Source organism: Grampus griseus (genome assembly GCF_964374135.1).
Source record: "Grampus griseus genome assembly, chromosome: 3".
In the NCBI taxonomy this organism is placed as follows: domain Eukaryota; kingdom Metazoa; phylum Chordata; class Mammalia; order Artiodactyla; family Delphinidae; genus Grampus; species Grampus griseus.
The window spans coordinates 125391734-125411344 of NC_139019.1; the positions used below are offsets into that span (position 1 = coordinate 125391734).

Here is a 19611-nt window from a genome sequence, read left to right on the forward strand (position 1 = left end):
AGTGGTAGTAGTAGTAGTGGTAGTGGTAGTGGTGGTAGTGGTAGTGGTGGTAGTAGTGGTAGTGGTAGTAGTGGTAGTAGTGGTAGTGGTAGTGGTGGTGGTGGTAGTTGTAGTGGTAGTGGTAGTGGTAGTAGTAGTGGTGGTGGTAGTAGTAGTAATGAGTGCTTGTTAGGTGCCAGGCACTGTTTTCTAAGCATATTACATATGTTAACTCAGCCCTTGACAATAACCTTATGAAGTAGATTACAGCTGATAAACGTGAGATCTGGGATTCAGCCCCAGTTCCAGAGCCCAGGCTCCTAGCCGCTGCACTGACTGCCCCTCCATGCGTGAAGGAGGCAGCAAGCCCCCGGAACCCACAGGGGATGGTAGCTGTTTCCCTATTGCTCTGCTTTCACTGTCACGGTTGAACCTTGAAGCTTCCAGCCTTTCTACCCCCTGCCTGGGCCCCAGGGTCAGAGAGACTGACCTGGGGCTACCATTGGCATAGAGCAGCCTCAGGGCCCTGTCCAGGGGTTTGGACGCAGGAGGCCGTGGTGTGAAGTGGCTGTCCTTAGAGGAGGGGACGGGCGTCCCTCACGTGGACAGCCCTGGGCCTGGGGTCACATGCTGATGAGCAGCAGAGTCCAGACTGGGGCTCCTAGGCCAGGCCCCTTTCCATTTCCACCTGCTGCCTTCTCGTAAACTTCTTTGATTCTTGGAGTCCATAGCACATTTCTCGGGCATCTGCCGTCCCAGCAAACTGAGAGGATCTGAGTGGATTTGGCGGGAGGGTGATGGTAGTGCAGCTGTGTGTACAGAGCAGATTTCTACACAAAGTCGCTGAGCCCAAGGCGTTGACTAACCGTGTCCCCTCTCTGCCTCTGCTCACTGCAGATAATCGACAGTGAGAATGAGGCCCTCCTGGCAGCGCTCACCAAAACCCTGGATGACATCCCCGAAGATGTTGTGCATCTGGCCGCCTTCCCAGCCCTGGATGACGGAGACGCACCCTCCTGCGCTTCTGCTTCGCCTGTCCCCTCATCTGCGCCCCCAAGCCCCTCCCTGGAGAGGGCCCCAGCCTCAGCCCCTGAAGTGGATGAGCTCTCGCTGGTGAGAATCTGTTTCCAACTGAAACGATGGTGGTGGCTTGAGATGTGGTGTCTGGTGGTAGAGGTGGTGGGTGCTGGAAAACCAGCTCCAGCCCCTGCAGGGGTCTCCGTGCATCACTGGCAGAGGTTCAGGGCAGCAGCCTGGACTGGCCATGGGAGGCCTCCCTGGGCTTCACCTGCAACACTGTAGGCCCTTTGGGAGTTCATGGATTGACGCTAAGTGTGTGTTAAACCCTTGAAATTAAATATAAACATTTTCCTAAAGATTATGCTTACACACACAGTAAAAATTCAAGCAGGAAGTATGGATAGTTAAAAGCACAACCTCCTTACCCATCTCATAATTGTTTTTTCCTACCTTAGAAGTAACCATGGTTACTGATCTGTTGTGTGACTTTCCTCTTCCACTTTTCTTTTTAACTACAAAAGGAAGCCTCCATTATATACTGCCCTGCACCTTGCTTTTCTCAGGTGAATTGTGTGTCTTGGGAACTCTTTCAAATGAGCGGAGGTATCTCTGTTTTATCCTTTTTGTTGGCTGCATAGTGTTCCTTCATAAGGATGTACCATACTTCTTCAACCAACTCCCTGGTTGGCAGATATGTACATTGTTTCAACTTCTTTATTGCTCCATTGCTTCAGTCTGTGTCCTGTTACTGGCCTTGGCCATTTGTAAGTGGATACATTCCTAGAAAAGGAATTCCTTGGTCGTAGGCTATGTGGTTTTTCAGTTTAGACAAATACTTCCAGTTGGCCCTCCAAAGAGGTTGGACCGGTTCGTACTTCCACCAGCAAAAGTTAACTGCTACCTGAGTGTCCGTGGAATGTAGAAACGTACACATGGCATTGCAGGTTTCTAGGGAGAAGGTCTCAGCTTTTTCAGATTCCAAAGAGTTCCGGACCTCAGAAGTTGCTGAAAGCAGTTACCCTTGACTCGGGCTTAGGGTGCCAGAAAGCCAGCTGTCCTGGCTTGTGAAGAACAGCTCATCTGTCTTGGGCTCCTCACCCTGACACTGTAGCTCCTAGGGGCTGGCGAGACTTAGCTGGAAAATCGGAGCCTGGTGGAGGTGGAAGGGGTCTTTGGTCGTGAAGAGTTAGAGCTGGACAGGCCCTTGGTGACCGTAAAGTGCGACTCTGGGGAAATTGAGGCCCAGCGAGGGGAGGGCCTCTCCCAGGGTCACACAGCAAGTTGGTGCGCCAGCAAGGACCAGAGCTCGGGTACTCTGACTCCTGGTCCAGGACCCCTTGCCCTCTTGCCCGCTGCCTGCAAGTTCCCCAAAGCAGTGTGAAATATTTAGTAAGCACTTATGTGTGCCGGATACAAGCATATGTTCGGTCCCACATTGTGGCTTCTGCTGATAAGTGTTGTGCTTCCTTTCAGACTAGAATCAGACCTCCTGGGTTTGATTCCCAGCCCCACCAATGAATGCTTATGTGTCCCTTAGGCACCTAGCCTCTCTCTGACCCAGCTTCCTGGTCTGTAAGGTGGGGTTAATAATAGTGCTTATCTCAAAGGCGGTTGGGAGGAGTCCAGCAGATTTATACATATAAAGAACTTAGAACAGTGCCTGGTACAAAGAAGTGTCTCAAAAAGTGCTATCCGAGTGATAGTCCCAGCACAACCGGTGGTGGTGGTCATGGAACAAGAGGAATTCTGTATGGGACTCTGGAGAGGGACCACCCTGGAAGAGGTAGAGAGTGACACTTGCTGGTCACCGGTTGTTCCCTCTCATGCCTTAGACGGCACTTTTGTTTCAGGCACTGGGCTAGGCACACAGGAAACAGGTTCACCATTGAGACAACCCGCATACCAACAGAGTTCTAGAAAGGCCCTGAGAATTTATACAGACCCCCGGTTCTTAACCTGGAGACATGGGTCCCAGAGAGTCTACCTCTGGACTAATGGGGACCCGTGGACCTCTACATATATGTTTTTCTGAGGTCAGTAGCTTCTCTCATATTCTTAGAGGGACCCCTGAGTCAAAAAAGACCCAATCATTTAGTCTACCTGCCCCTGTTTTTTTTTTTTTTTTTTTTTTTTTGCAGTATGCGGACCTCTCACTGTTGTGGCCTCTCCCGTTGCAGAGCACAGGCTCCGGACGCGCAGGCTCAGCGGCCATGGCTCACGGGCCTAGCCGCTCTGTGGCATGTGGGATCTTCCCGGACCGGGGCACGAACCCGCGTCCCCTGCATCGGCAGGCGGACTCTCACCCACTGCGCCACCAGGGAAGCCCATGCCCCTGTTTTATACATACACAGACACACACACACACACACAGACACCCCCCCCCCCACACACACACACATACCCCCTACCTTGGAGAAACCAAGGCTGGTTTCTCCCAGTCCTTTCCCTCTTCCTCAAGGCTGGGAGAGGGAAAGGACTTGCCCAAGGTCTCACAGTGAGCTGGGATTGAACTGAATCAGAACCAGGTCCCTTGCCTCTGGTCTAAGAATCTTTTCCTGTCCACGCCAGAGAATCACAGATGTGTGTGTTTGTCTGGGGTCGAGGTAGGGTGGTGTGGCTCATCCAGCTCCTAGGGGAGTGGCGAGTGGCCTTTACTTTGGTCCCCAGGCCTTTGGCAATCCTCCTGGGGGTCATGTCCCTTGAGGAAACACTTGATGCTGTAGCAAAAGCCCATGATGTTTCTTGACTTGTTCTCAAGCTTGGCTGTGGTAGGATCCCTGGCGAAACCCCCAGGCGTCCTCAGCTCCCTGCTTTCTTGGCTGGGATACACTGAGCACTTTTCCTCCGGGTACAGAAGCTCAGCAACTTTTATAGAAAATTTAGAAAAGCCAGACAAGCTTAAGCAGCTTCCACTTGTGTGAAAACAGCTGGCTGGGTTGGAAGTGATGTGTATATATATATTCTTGTATGATTGAATCCCGCCTCATGAAAGGTCACAGAAAGTGGTGTATGTGTACTACGAGTGTATGCAGAATGTCCCAGTCAAGTGTGTGCATCATATTTCAACAGTAAGATGGGTAGACATCACCCAACATCTGTCTGGGTTTCTCAAGATCACAGATATTCCTCTTAGGTTATGAACTCTCAAAAGGACTTACATTTTATTGGGATGCCTGTATGGGTTTGGGATTGTTACACAACCTGCTTTCTGTACTTAATATATTGGGAACATATTCTAGGTCATTAAGTGCCCTTCCTGTGTTCCACCATGGCCCTGTGATGTTGGGATCAGGGTGTGGTTGGTCCTGAGGGGCTGGCTCTGGGCCAGGCTTCTCCCTGAGGTGCACTTCCCCTGTCTCTGGCTGCAGCTCAGCCCCGGCTCCTCTCCTCTCTGTTCCTCCCACAGCTGCAGAAACTCCTTCTCACCACGTCCTACCCAGCCTCGACCTCTGACAGCCAGAAGGAAGGGACCGCCTGGCGCCAGGCAGGCCTCAGGTCTAGAAGTCAGCGGCCTTGGGTCAAGGTATTTCTGCACATGCCCCCAGACCCACCCAGGCCTCTGGGGGTCTCTGGGGAGGGCGGTGTGCACCTTTCCGCTCTTGTTAGAGGCCATCAAGTTCAGTCCACTTCCAGCTTCCCTCTTTGCTCATCACACAACCCTTGTCACTGATATGCTGGGCACTGCTTGAGACCCAGGCCAGTCTGGGGTTCTAGAAAGAGCCTTGGGCTTGTTCGTGTGCAGTTGACCCTTGAACAACGTGGGTTTGAACTGTATGGGACCACTTGCACTTTTTTTCAGTAGTAAATACTACAGTACTGCAGGATCCGCAGTTGGTTGAATCCGCAGATGCAGAGGAACCGTGGCTGCTGAGGGCTGACTAGAAGTCATATGTGAATTTCCCACTGCGTGGCCGTTCTACCCCCCGCAACCCCCACATTGTTCAAGAGTCAACTGTACCTCAGTGTTCCAGGCACTGTGTTAGTTGTTGGGTTAGAACAGGGACGAGGAGGATGTGGCCTGCCCTCAGGAAGCTTATGCTAATGCGGTGACAGAAGGAAACGTAAGGTCCTCACTGGCACCATGGAGGCCATAAGGAGTTTGGATTCCTCTTTGTGGGGAGCCATCGGAGAGCTGAAAGCTCTATCTTGAGCACCCAGGAGGGAAGCAAGTCCCTTTTCCTCCTTGGGCTCCATCTTCCGAGACTTCCAAGGAGAGGTTTCAGAGGTAATTTCCCAGCATTCCTGTTACTCAAAGCCTGCACCCAGCCCTCCCCTCTTGTCCCCAGACACTGCTGCAGGGGACTGCTGCGGACAGTCCCACCCCTTGGGGCAGAATCAGGATGGCATCTTTCTCAGACAGTGGCTCTGTAGGAGTCTGTCCCCTGCCTGGGCTCCCCTGGGGGGCGGACCCTGTCCCTGTGCCCCCTCCCTACTTGTCCTGGCTGACCTCCCAAAACAGAGGTCCATCCCTCATGTTCCATTCTGTCAACAGGGCAGCAGCTAAGCTCCTTCCTGAGCCAGCCTGCCCTCTGGAGTGCTAGGGGGCACACCAGGGGCGTGAGACACCCTTGACAGCCAGTCTGGCCCCAGCAAAGAGACATTTGCACTGGGAGCAAAGGCCCTGTGTGGACCAGTGGGGGCAGATAAGGCTGGAGACAGCGGTCAGGTGGGGCTACATTGCAGAGCACCCCTGGCCAGGGGGCCTCCCCTTTACCCCACGGGTACTGGGAAGATACTGAATTGTTCTTTTTCTTTTTCTTTTTTTAACAGCTTTATGGAGGTGCCACTTATATACCATAAAAGGCACCTGTTTTAAAAGTATGATTCAGTGATTTTTAGTAAATTTACAGAGTCGTGCAGCCACGACCACAATCCAGTTTTAGAACGTTTCCATCATCCCAGGAAGATCCCCAGTGTCCCTGTTTACAGTTAATCCCTGTTCCCACGCCCAGCCCCAGGCAACCACTAATGTACTTCCTGGCACTCTCTCTGAAGGCTCCGCGCAGGGGAGTGGGGTAGTCAGAGCAGGGCTTTGGCAGTAAATCTAGAAAAGGCAAAATCCATAGCTAGGAGACCTGTTAGGAGGCTGGCCATTCCTTCATTCCTCATCCCCTGAGCACTGCTAAGTGCCAGGCTCTGTGCTGGAAGCTGGGGATGAAGTGGTGAAACCTGGCAATTCTGACGATCCAGGTGAGACCCGCTGGGCCTGGCCAGTGGCTGCAGGGGTGGGCAGCGGGGAGAAGCAGTGTGGGTCTCCTTCCTCACTCTGGCCTCTTTTCCTCTCCAGATGGACAGCGCCCAAGACAGGAAGGCCCCCATGATGCAGTCTCAGACCCGGAGTTGCACAGAGCTGCATAAGCACCTCACCTCGGTGCCGTCCTGCCCCCGGGCTAAAGCTCGCTCCCCTGATAGGGTCCTCCAGCCACCACCACCCCTGAGTCCCTGGGTCCCTGCCAAGGAGGATGAGGAGGCGGGTGAGGACTGCCCGAGTCCCCAGCCGGCTCCAGCCTCTCCCTGGGACTCCCCAGCACCGGGCAGGGCAGACCCCGGCGCCCAGGTGTCCCAGGAGGACATGCAGGCCATGGTGCAGCTCATTCGCTACATGCACACCTACTGCCTTCCCCAGAGGAAGCTGCCCGCACAGGCCCCAGAGCCAGACCCTCAGCCCTGCAGCAGCCCCGCCCAGCAGGTCAGACCCCGGCCTCGGTGCCAGCACCCTTCCAAAGCCACCTGGGCTGAGTTCTCCATCCTGAGGGAACTTCTGGCTCAAGATATCCTCTGTGATGTCAGCAAACCCTACCGCCTGGCCACGCCTGTCTACGCCTCCCTCACACCCCGGGCCCGGCCCAGGCCCAAAGACAGCCAGGCCTCTGCGGGCCACCCCTCCCCCGTGGAGGAGGTGCGGGTCGCGGCTTCACCCCAGAGCTCGGGCCCCAGACCCAGCCTGCGCCCGCTGCGGCTGGAGGTGAAAGGGCACATCAGCCGGTTGGCCAGGCTGCAGCCTGAGGAGGAAGATGAGGAAGAGGAGGAGGAAGAAGAAGAAAAAGAGGAAGAGGAGTGGGGCCGGAAAAGGCCGGGCCGGGGCCTGCCGGGGACCAAGCTGGGGAGGAAGCAGGAGAGCTCTGTGTGCCCTGTGCGGCGTTCCAGGAGACTGAACCCGGAGCTGGGCCCCTGGCTGACGTTCACCGATGAGCCCATGGTCCCCGCGGAGCCCCAAGGGGCTCTGCCCTCGCTGCGCCTGGCCCCTGAGGCCTACCACGTGGAGGGGGAGCTGGGCAGCCCCGCGGACGAGGACAGTGGCCAAGACCAGCAGCTCCGACGGGGACCCCAGATCCCAGCTCTGGAGAGCCCCTGTGAGAGCGGGTGTGGGGACACCGACGAGGACCCCAGTTGTCCGCAGCTCTCTTCTGGAGGTAGTCGGAGTTGGTGGTCCGAGAGAGGGGGCAGGGCCAGGGTGTGGCAGACCCCACTGCCCGGGAACCAGGAGCCCTGGGTTGGGCAAATCCCTCTCCCTCTCTGTCTCTCAGCTTCCCTTCCTGTGCAGTAGGCTCGTTGGGCAGATCTTCAGGAACCTCCTACCCATCTCTGAGTTTCTCATCATGCATGGGCCAGGTGTCCTTAATGAACGAGCAGCAAGATGCCTGCCTTCTTGGGGCTTGGGTTTCAGTGGGGGAGACAGGCAGTCAAAAAGTGGGCAAGAAAGGAAAAGTGATGACAACTTGTGATAAGTGCTCTAAAGAAGACTCCCTGGGTAGCCATGTGATGGAGGGTGTGAGTCTATAAATTCAGCTCCACAGTGAAGTGGCATTTTAAATGGTAACAATAGTGGGGATAATAATACAGCAGTTATCTGTTATGGACTCGCTATGCGAGGCTTGGTCTAAGACTTGACACGGATTATCCCCATTGATCCTCACAGGAAGCCCGTGTGGTGGGTGCTGTTATAATTCCCATTTTAAGACACAGAAACAAAGGCACAGAGATAGCTAATGGTCGGTTCAGCGAGTTAGTCCTGCATCTGTCTGGGGCAGAGCCCACAGCCACTACTAGCCTTGGAAGCTGGAACGCTTCACCATTGTGCTACACTGATTGGCCAGAAGGGGTCGCCCTGGTTCCCATCAACTCTGCAGAATCAGTAGATCTGCCAGCTGTTAATGTTGCTGAGTCTGGGGGAATGAAGGTGGATTTGAGTTGTTCCTGCCAGTCCCTAAAAGTGGCAGAGGCTTTTGGGTCACACGCCTGAAAGAAGCTGTGCTTGGTACCGATGAAGTTCAGAGGGAAACATCTGCTAGCCATGCCATGTTGGGAAAAATCTTATTTTTTTCTTTTTTGTCTTCTTTTCAGACTCTCCCAGGTGCCTCATGCTGGCCTTGTCGCAAAGGTAGATTTTTAGAAATTGTTGGTTTATGACTCCAGGAGACCTTATCTGGTTGGGTGTAGGGTGGTTCATTGGCCCCTGAGCCTGGTCCTTGTCCCCACACCCCTGCCCTCATTGCCATATGGGACTCTTAGGATCTGGGCTCCCTTGAAAGGGAGTTTGTTTTTAGAAGCAGGCCCAGGGGAAAGGTGGAGAATTTCATGGGGAAAAGTTGACAGTGCTGTGTGACTTTGGGCAAGTGTCTTCTCCTCTCTGGGCCTCAGGTGTTCCATCATAAAATAAGGAGGCTGACAATGCTTGTCCTGTCTCCACCTCCCTCAAGTCTCTCCCATGTCTCCTTGAAAGAGCTGTACAGCTTTGATTTCCTCCAACAACCAGGAGAGAGTTCCCCTGAAAATTCTCCCCAGGCATCGCTTTCGTGGGCAGCAGAACCAGGGCCTGGCACAATGTCCCCTTGCCTTCCTGCCATGCTCGGGGAGGTGGAGCCTGCTGCTGACTGACTTCTCTCCTTCCTGTGCTCCCCAGCCCCACTGGCGACCCTCCTTTTGGCAAGAAGAGCTTCGAGCAGACCTTGACAGTGGAGCTCTGTGGCACAGCAGGTGAGCCGGGGGCTCAGCTGGTGGGGTGCCCTTGGGGACGCAGCCCCTCGGGCAGTTAGGGAGTGCCCCATCAAGCCTTCCTTGCCGCCGCTGCACAGGCTACGCCGGGTCTTGAGCTACACATTGAGGGCGTTATAAGGAGAGTCAGGGCCCAGGTTCAGCTGTTTAGCTGCCAACAGTTGGCACATGATCTGACATGAAAAGAGACACGTGTCTTCCCCTGAAGGAGCCCACAGTCTTATGTGGGCGACAGACTCACACCATGACAAGTACTGTTTGATATGCGCTTGTTCCAAAGACCGTGCAAGAGCTCTGGGAGCACAGAGGAAGGGGAAGAGTGGGGAGGGGCAGGATGTGGCCTGAGAAGATTCACAAAGTACCCAGAGCAGCAGATATTTGAGCTAGGCTTGCAGGATGCATAGAAGTTGGAGAGACAAAAAAAAAAAAAAAAAGGGAAGGGTATCCCCGGCCACAGAATTGGCATGAGCAGAGGCACAGAGGAGCGGCAGTATAGGTGCATCAGAGGAGACTGGCCACCCGGTGTTGCTCTGTGGCAGAACTGGGGGGTCAGGCAAACACAACCACCAAAGGCTGAGAGGAATGCCAGGCCGAAGGGGTTCGTCTAGATCCTGTGGGCTTCGGGAGCACCAGAAAGGAAGAGCTCTCTGGCTGATGCCCGGGGGACGATGGAGTCCAAGGTCAGTTGCAGGACCACTGAGGTCACTGTGGTGGTCAAATCCAGGTGGGAGATGTTACCTATGGTACCTGCCCCCTCTGCACCCTGGGAGACTTAAGAGGCATTTGGAACGACCGGTGGGAGGGCTCGTGGAATGACTGGATATGGAGCAGGAAGAGAGATCTTGGATGATCTGGAGGCTTTGGCTACCGTTGCCAGACTACAGAAGGGATGGCAAAGGGCTTTCATCACACGCCAGCTCTGAAAAATTACTGATGGACTGTGTGAGGAGGAGTCCCAGGCTACGTCCAGGCTCGGTCCGCAGTGCGGTAATCGATTAGTGATGCCTGCCATCCATTGGCTCTGGGGAGTGGCGCCATATATGCTACTTCCCTGCCATCCCAAACTAGGGTTTCAGTGTTCCTTGGAGAAGTGATCTGTCTCTGCCTCACATGTGTTTCCTCTTGCTTGGGTAGGACTCACTCCGCCCACCACGCCTCCGTACAAGCCCACAGAGGAAGACCCCTTCAAGCCAGACATCAAGCACAGCCCAGGCAAAGACATAGCTCCCACCCCGGAGGTTTCCCGGCTCGGGGCCGCCGCAGAGGCTGCCCGCAAGCTGCCGAAGAAGCACCCAGAGCGGAGCGAGCTCCTGTCCCACCTGCGGCATGCCGCAGCCCAGCCAGCCTCCCAGGCTGGCCAGAAGCGCCCCTTCTCCTGTTCCTTTGGAGACCACGACTACTGCCAGGTGCTCAAGCCAGACGGCGCCCTGCAGAGGAAGGTGCTGAGGTCCTGGGAGCCATCTGGGGTCCACCTTGAGGACTGGTCCCAGCAAGGGGCCCCGCGGGCTGAGGCACAGGCCTCTGGCAGGGAGGAAGACGGGAGCTGTGATGTCGGCGTCCCCACCAAGGACAGTACGCTGCTGAGAGACCACGAGATCCGCGCCAGCCTCACCAAGCACTTTGGCCTCCTGGAGACAGCCTTGGAGGATGAAGACCTGGCCTCCTGCAAGAGCCCCGAATACGACACCGTCTTTGAGGACAGCAGCAGCAGCAGTGGCGAGAGCAACTTCCTCCTAGAGGAGGACGACGAGGAGGAGGAGGATGACGAGGACTCAGGGGTCAGTCCCCCTCGCTCTGACCACTGCCCCTACCAGAGCCCACCGAGCAAGGCCAGCCGGCAGCTCTGTTCCCGCAGCCGCTCCAGCTCTGGCTCCTCGTCCTGCCGCTCCCGGTCACCAGCCACGCGAAGGACCTTCAGGTATGGATAGACGGGTGGCCTCAGGATGGGTGGTGGACCCCTGAGGACCCCCCAGTTTCAGGGTGTCAGGGGAGAGAGGAGCCCTGAAACTGGGGCTGCGTCTCCCTGTGTGGTCAGTGTCCTGGTCGGAGGCCCTGGAGGTGGACTCCTTGGGGAGTTGTGGGCAAGTCCTGTATCCAGGCAAAGCCTGCTGTGTGGCAGTCAGGAGTGGCCCAAATCTCCTGGCCTCGGGGGAGGAAGAAAACTCACTTTCTGGCCTATTGTGGCCTGATATCCAAATGAACTTGCCCCTCATTCATCTGTTTCTGTTTTTATATTTGTAAAATGGTTAGGTTTTTGTGTAAACATATACAGTTAACCCTTGAACAAGGTGAGGGTTAGGGGCACCAATCCTCCCTACAGTCAAAAATCCCGTGTAATTTATAGCCGGCCCTGCTTATCCGAGGTTCCTTCGCATCTGCAGATTCAACAACTGCCGACAGTGTAGTACTGTCGTATTTACTGTTGAAAAAATCCCAGTGTAAGGGGATCCACAGAGCTCACATCCATGTTGTTCAAGGGTCAATATACCCACACAGTGTAATACCTATGTGATGTTTACATGTGAAAGAAAGATCAGCATAATTCTAATCTATGTTCAAAAAAAAAAATACCGGGATTTAAAGCAGTGATAAGGTTTATTCCCATTTCTCCGTGCTGCTGAGTTGCACAGTGTCTTCTGGCAGTCAGCCGCCCCCGTGGGAGCTCTTTTACCTTCGCACAGGGATGATGTGTCATGAGCCTGTTTGCTCGTACCATCTTTGCTCACTGAACCGGACTGTAGAAGGAGCTGGTCCAGAATTCCGTGGGGGGCTGGGCAGAAAGAATAGAAGTTTGGCATATTTTGGTGGAGATAGATTGCTTCTCTCCCTGCTCACATTAGGACCTGGCTCTTCCTGGGGGAGGCCTGAGGAGGGTGGGTGCAGGTCCCAAACCCTCTGCCCGAGATGCACCTGAGTGACCACCAGATGGTGCTCTTGGGTCTGGAGCAGTGCAGAGTCACCAGGAGGCCTTGTTACCGCTCAGATGGCAGGGCCCCACCTCCTGAATGTCTGGTTTTATAGGTCTGGGGGTGGAGGTGGAGAATTTGCATTTGTAACAAGTTCCCAGGGAATGATGACGTTGCCAGAGTGCCATGCTCTGAGAAGCAGAATTCAGGTAATAGAAAGATACCTTTCCTTAGGAAAATTCTGCATTATATTTCCTTATCTATACCAGTAGCTCTTAACTGAAAATCTGATTAAAAGCAAAGCCTCCTTTCCCCATTAGAATGAGCATAGACGTCTAACTGAGCATTCAATTTTAGGGGATTTGTGGACTCAGTGCTGAAGCCCTGAACTATCTGTCACTCGAAATGAGCTTATTTTGAGCAATTTCTCTAAAAACCCTTCTACGTCATAAGCCAGGACGATCAGTCAGAGCCATCTTCCGTCAGACCTCTCTGAGCCCTCCTTCCAGCTCCGTTCTCCTTTCTCCAGGGGTCGCTGTGAGCTAGCCCACCTGTGTTCTCATTAGGCGGTTTCCTCTGCAGCATCTGCTCAGAAGCTGCTACGGTTCTTGTCCTGTTGAAGCGCATCCCCCAAGGCAGGAGCTGGAGTTTCTCGGCCTCCTTCCCCTCCTGAGCTGTTCAGGGCCTGTACCCATGGGCTTGTCTGCAAAGAGTTGGGGGCCTCTCTCGAAACCCCCATGGATTCTCCTTTTCCTCTTCTCCCTTTTGGGCCAAGTTCAGGGCTGGCTTTCTCTGCCACTGGAGAAAGTTAATTGGTTAACTTGGTTCCTGCTCAGCTGCCTGGCAGAGCTTGGTGGCTGGTAAACATGAAAAACTAGTCATCAGTCTTCTCCAGACCAGCATTTCTTTACCTGTGCTTCTGCTACCGAACAACAGTCAACAGGAAGCACTTTGAGCTGGTTTAACAAGCCCTACAGCACCTTCCAGTCACTCTCAGTTCTTCATGGGGGGAGGCCGCCAATTCCATTGCAAATGGATGATGATACTATTATTGTGTAGTACTTTAAAGTTTGCAAGTCACATCCCTTTCTTTTACCCTATGTGAGCTTCACAGATGCACTTGGAGGGTGCGTCTGCCTCTTATCCCCATTTTATAGATGAGGAAGCTGAGGCTCAAAAACGTTCAATAGAAAAATATAGCCAGCAAGTATTGAGCTGTTCCTGGGCTAAGCATTTATGGGCATGTTCTGATTTGATCCTCCCAAATGGCCTAGGAGGCAGATACAATTGATTCTCCCTAGTTGACAGCTGAAGAACTGGAGCTGAGGTGGCTTAAGTAGCCAGCCCGAGGTCACCAGCAGGGAGGTGGTAAAGTCAGCGTTGGAACGCTCTCTGACTCCAGAGCCCCTGCTCTCATCCTCTGCTTTGTTCCCAAGGACGCAGACAGCGTGTGGCAGAGTTGGGACTCACCCATGCCCCACACGCCTTGCTGCTTCCACTCTAGCAGCCTGGCCCTCAGGAGGAGAGGGCAGTGTGCAGACAGTCAGGAGGGCGCAGGCGTGCGGCATCCGGGAGCCTCTCGGGCTGTGCATCTGGGCTGACTGGTCCCCTGACCCCCAGGGCCCAGGGGCTGTGATGGCTGCTGGGGCTGCTGCTTGGCCAGGCAGCAACCACTGGAGGGAGAGCAGCGGGTCTGGAATCAGCAGGCCTCCCACTAGCTCTGGCTTCCTTACTTTTTAGCTTTGCGCGAATTTCATACCGAACCTGAGCCTCAGGGTTTTCATCTGGAAAGTGGGGAAACATGAGACCTCAGAGGATGGTTTTTTTTCTTCAGGTCAAATACCATAATGAAGCGAGAGGGCCTTTCCGCCCCCGTTGGCATAGAAAGGGTCACAAGGGTTATGATTAGCAAAGTGGTGGTTCTCAGTGATCTCGTCCCAGAAGCTGGCAGAAGGTATGTGTCGGTCACGTGTTGAGACCCGCAGGCGAACCCGGCGGTCACCGCTGAGGGGGAAAGCCGGGCTCCCTCAGGAGGGCCTTCTCGTAGTTCTGCCCTCACGAACGAGTCCGAAAGAAGCGGAGGAAGCACCCCTTGCCTCCTGAGCAAGTCCTTCCCCCGTCCCCCTGTGGTTCCTGCCAAGAGTGAGTGCCTCTGCTTTGCTTGTTCACTGACAGATGTGAGAGCAGAGGGTCGTGTTCAGACAGAACGCCAAGTGTCCGGCACACCAGGAAGCAGCGGGAAAAGGCCATTGTAAGTGAAATGGGGCCCCAGAGCCCAGAGTGAATGGGGATGAGCAGGGGCATCAGGAAGTGCTAGGGCTTCGTAGACCTGAAGCCCTTTGAGGTCATCTGTGGCCTGCAGGAGGTAGTTATATTTCTCTCATTTAGAAAAGCACAGGGGTCACCAAAGGGCATCAAAGGTGGCACCGTGCAAAATGCAGCCAAGGGCTGGCTGGGAGGCGTGCAGTTGGTGAGCACGTAGGGCTCAGCGTCAGAGGCTTGACAGGGCCCGGGGGACAGGCGGTGATGGGGGAGCAGAGCTGGCCTTGCTTCCACTTCGGTGTGACCGTCAGTTGCTCCCCAGCTTCCCTGAGCCTCAGTTTACTCATCTGTACACAGGGTCCCCCGGTGCGATCGGGGCTAAGGGACCAAGAGAGACTGTCCCTTCCTCCTGATCCATCTCCTTAATCTTCTCCCAGAGTTAGTTCACAGGCCAGGCAGTGCCTGGTGGACCCACTGCAAAGCACCCCGTAGGGAAAATTCATCAGGAAGCTGCGGCGAGGAGCTGGATTCATCTCCTCCATATCACTTAGAAAGGAGGGAAGGGAAAGTAAGACAGAAGCACGAACAGACAGACAGACTCTCACTGGATTGTCCACCTCCCCCCCAGCATGGTGCTTCAGGGAAGGGAACACATGAGGTATGCATACCCCAGAGGTACGCATGCAGCTGTCTCGAAGCAGGTACTTAAAACCATGTGGAGCGTCTTCCTGGAAACCATGTGTGACCATTCAGCAGTTGTGACATGCCCTGTTCTAGGTGCTGGATGGCAAGAGTGAACGAGACAGACAAGGTCCCCACTTCCCATGGTTGGGCCAGAAGGGAGAGAGAGACAACAGACTCATAAACAAATCAATAAACACTGTAATTACAGATTGGGAGGTGCACTATGAAGTTAATCACGTCATGACTAAAGTGTCTGAAACAGTCGTGTTTTGACTGTGTGGGGCTGATGTATTTATATGGTCGTCTAGGAGGGGCATCTTCAAGGAGCTGGGCCCCAAGAGATGAAAGGAGCCAATGAAGCAAAGATTCTGGAGGACAGTGGGGCAGAGGCAGGAAAGAACCTTGTGAATTCAAGGTGCCGGAGGAGGCTGGGAGAGGACATTGCTACACGCAGCTGAACCTAGGCCATCCTAGGGAACGTGCACACTTCCCGTGACCGTACAGCAGCGCCCTGCTGTGGACTGCGGGCCCTTGCTTTCCTCCCTGCCCTCAGTGGCGCAGAAGGGGATGGCTGGAGAACCACAGGCCTTAACCTGTTCCGGAGCAAGCCCATCTAAACCAGAACCTGGTGATTTTGCCCACAGGAGCACAGCTGGAGTTTCTCCAGCAAATCAAAGCCACTCTTCCGATAGCTGTGGCTTTAACTTCCAATCACAGACGGTAGAGGAAGAAGGGAGGTTCCAGCTGGGCTTCCCCCTCCCCTCCCCCTGCTGGGCAGTTCTAGGGGCCTGGCACCAAGCTCACCTGAAGGTCACCTCTTGGTCACAGTGTCTACACAGTACCCTGGCGAAACCAAAGATGATGGTGGCTCCAAGCCCTATGCCCCTGTCCCATTGCTTTTTTCCCAGCCCACTCTAACCCATAGCGACCTGGCCCCCTTTGCTCGTCCATTACCATCCTCGGACCTCCCCCACTACCAGAAAAAGTCAGACTCAAAACAAATACAGAAGCTACTCACTGTGCAGTTACATCCATAGTGACAGCTCCCTCTCCCATCTGCGCCCAGTCTCTGCTCATTCCCTTCAAGTAAACAGCTGCTTCCTTTGGGACCACTTCCCCATCCGATGCTAAACAGCCCCCTCCTCTCACAAGGCAGGTCCTCTGGGATAGCGACCGTCATTGTCCTCTCTGACTCCAGCCCCAGCTGGTGTCACTCGCTTAGCCAGGTGATGTGGACTGGGGACGAGGACTCCATGGGAGCCTGCCACCAAGGGGGCTCCAGGAAGCCAGGCAATGATGACGGGTCCCTCTGTGTCCCCCTCGGGCAGGGTGAAGGCCGCGTAGTGTACGTTCGAAATCTCTCCAGTGACATGAGCTCCCGTGAACTGAAGAGGCGCTTCGAGGTGTTTGGAGAGATTGTGGAGTGCCAGGTGCTCACGAGAAGCAAGAGGTGAGTCAGGCTCTCGCAGAGGAGGGGAGTGGAGGGCACAGAGGTTCCAGTTCAGGTCTGGAAGCATAAAAGATGTCTGAGAAGATTTGCAGAACAAATCTACTGCCAGCGCAGGGGAAGGAAGGACCGGTAACCATCATGCAACCCAGTAATAGCAGGGAACATGTACTGATAATTTGCTAAAGTGCGAGCCAATTTCCATGCATTCTTTTTTTGTGTGTGTGTTACGCGAGCCTCTCACTGTTGTGGCCTCTCCCGTTGCGGAGCACAGGCTCCGGACGCGCAGGCTCCGGACACACAGGCTCAGTGGCCGTGGCTCACGGGCCCAGCCGCTCTGGGGCATGTGGGATCTTCCCAGACCAGGGCACGAACCCGTGTCCCCTGCATCAGTAGGCGGACTCTCAATCACTGCGCCACCAGGGAAGCCCTCCATGCATTCTTTTACTTAACTTTCCAACTTGCCTGTGACGTATGCACTCTTACTCTTTCTATTGCTCTCCTTTCTGGGGAGCTCAGACAAGTTAACTGAACAGCTACCTAGTGGCAGAGCCAGATCTGCAGCCTGTGTGTCAGCTTCTGGTTTTCCATCCTAGACCCTGGTACAGGGCTGCAAAAAGCTCCTGGTGGGGCTTCCCTGGTGGCGCAGTGGTTGAGAGTCCGCCTGCCGATACAGGGGACACGGGTTCGTGCCCCGGTCCAGGAAGATCCCACATGCCACGGAGCGGCTGGGCCCGTGAGCCATGGCCACTGAGCCTGCGCGTCCGGAGACTGTGCTCCGCAGCAGGAGAGGCCCGCGTACCGCAAAAAAAAAAAAAAAAAAAAAGCTCCTGGTGGCTGAAGGCATGCTTGCATTGCAGTCTTACTTCGCTGCAAGCCCCACGCTGCTCCATTCCTCTGTTCCTCTGCAGCTGTGGCCCAGGTGTCTCACTCACCTGGGGAAGCAGTGTTTCATCTGTCAGGGGATCTGCAAGAATAGGTTGCGTATAAATGTACAACTTAGATGTCAAAGCTTTGTCGGTTTTGAAATAATTCTGAAGTATCTCCCATTATACTTGCAAACGAAGTTATTAAGTTTTTAAAATTCTAATTTAATAATAATTTTTAAAAACTTCAGTGAGAGAATAGTTTCTGCATAAGAATCATTACACGTCTCACATCCCTTAGGGTGGCTACAGAAAATAACAAGCGTTGGCGAGGACGTGGAGAAATTAGAACCTTGAGCCCTATGGGTGGGAATATAAACGGTGCAGCCCCTGTGGAAAACGGTAGGGAGATTCCTTAAAAACTTAAACATAGAATAAGCATTTTATCCAGCAATTCCTCTTCTGGGTATATAATCAACAGAATTGAAAGGAAGATCTTGAAGAGAGATTTGCACATCCCTGTTCATAGCACCATTATTCACAATAGCCAAGAGGTGAAAACAACCCAAGTGTCCGTTGACAGATGAATGGATAAACAAAATGTATATGCATGCAATGGAATATTAGTCAGTCTTAAAAAAAGGATGGGCATCAGTCCTGTCACATGCTGCAGCATAGATGAACCTTGAGGACGTTATGCTAAGTGAAGTAAGCCAGTCACAAAAAGACACATATTGTGTGATTCCACTTACGTGAGGGATCAAAAGTAGTCAAATTCATAGAAACAGAAAGTAGAATGGTGGTGGCCAGGGCCTGGGAAGAGGGGGTATAGGGAGTTGTTGTTTAACGGGTACAGAGTTTGTTTTGCAAGATGAAAAAGTTCTGGAGGTCCATCACACAAACTTAACACAACGGAACCGTACACTTCAAGATGGTAAATTTTATGTTATGTGTTTTTATCACAATTTTTTAAAAAAGTCATTACACAAATAGAACTGTTTTAAGTTCTGTGCAGTCTTCAGGATGTCAAATGAAGATAACCTGTAAAGACAAAGCAATCAAATTAATCTCTAAGGAGAAGGGACAATTTGTTAAGATTTAAAAAGCACGCATGAGTCTCAGACATTTAAAGAATCAGAAGGGTCCCAACTTTGGCCTGGTTCAGAGAGGTGTCAGGAAATGGGATACAGCTGAGTGTTTACAAGGCATCTGCTGTCACTAGGCCTGTGCTGAGTAATAGGAGGGCCCACGTGGTCTCTGTCCGTGAGGAGTCTGTCTGGCAGATGGGTAGGTTGGGGTTCGTTCTCTTGTTGTTTGTGGAACTGAGGAGTCAGGTAGAACTGACTTTAGGTCCCCCTCACCTCGGCATCCTTCTCAGGCAGGCTTCCCTCCTGGTAGCAAAGTGGCTGCCTCCAGCTCTAAGTTTGTCTCCTACTCGGGGAAGCAGGAGTCTGTCTCCCTCACGGTTCCAGCAAAGACGTGGGATGGAGTCTTTGGGGTTCTGCTTTGGCTGACGGGTTCATCCTTGAACAAATCCCTGTGGCCAAGGAGGGCCACCGTTGTGTGACTTACCCTGGCGCCCTGAGCCCAGCTGAGCACAGGGCGCTGTTGTCAGAGGACGGGGAGCAGAGGCTGAGCAGGCAGGCACGACACGTCTCCCATGAAGGATGAGATGTGTACGGAGTACCGTCGATCTCAGGGAAGGTGAAGGCCAAGTTAGCAGCCAAGGAAGGACTGACTGAGGCTGCCTTTGAAGGGTGCGGGCCTGGGAGGATGGGGGCATAGGTGTGGCAAATCCTAGAACATGGGAATCCTGAGGGAAGTAGAGGGGAGTGTGAAAAGGATCAGCCTTCGTGGCGGGAAGCCTGAGTTTACTTCCCTGCTCTGCCACCCGTCTTTGGGCAAATTCTGAACTCAGAGCCTGTTTCCTCACTCCAGAGGGGGGAGGTGACAACAGCCCCCCATCACAGGGGGGTCTGAAGAGCGCGTGGGGCGATGGGCGGTGGCCAGCCCCGGGCCAACACGCAGTAGATTGCCTGCTCTTACTATGGCTCCATTGTGGAGGTCAGCCCCGTGACTGTCGTGTCTATCGAGGGGCCATGCGAGACAGTTATGGAGTCATCGTGGCTTTCCGCCCCTCACCTAGTGGCGGGTGGTCTGACGATGTCGAACGAGCTGGCCCAGTGACGCGCTCCCCTTGTCCTCTCTCCCCAGAGGCGAGAAGTACGGCTTCATCACCTACCGGTGTTCTGAGCACGCCGCCCTCTCTCTGAGGAACGGCGCTGCCCTGCGGAAACGCAGCGAGCCCTCCTTCCAGCTGAGCTACGGGGGGCTCCGGCACTTCTGCTGGCCCCACTACACTGACTACGGTGAGTATGTAGGCCCCGCACATCCCAGTCAGACCCAAAACGTCAGGGGCAGTGACCTCCTTTATTGAAACCTAAAGCCCACT

General features: G+C 54.0%; 1 protein-coding gene across 1 annotated transcript in view; it reads left to right on the forward strand.

The window, feature by feature from the left end:
• The window catches only part of PPARGC1B (PPARG coactivator 1 beta), a 116003-nt gene that overhangs the window by 87805 nt on the left and 8587 nt on the right, over positions 1 to 19611 (forward strand). Inside the window, exons 3-11 of the mRNA XM_082651183.1 lie at positions 877 to 1092; positions 4406 to 4522; positions 6287 to 7412; positions 8344 to 8380; positions 8903 to 8976; positions 10129 to 10912; positions 14076 to 14151; positions 16175 to 16296; positions 19374 to 19528. Coding sequence (XP_082507309.1) covers positions 877 to 1092; positions 4406 to 4522; positions 6287 to 7412; positions 8344 to 8380; positions 8903 to 8976; positions 10129 to 10912; positions 14076 to 14151; positions 16175 to 16296; positions 19374 to 19528 — 2707 coding nt within the window. The remainder of the gene's footprint in view (positions 1 to 876; positions 1093 to 4405; positions 4523 to 6286; positions 7413 to 8343; positions 8381 to 8902; positions 8977 to 10128; positions 10913 to 14075; positions 14152 to 16174; positions 16297 to 19373; positions 19529 to 19611) is intronic.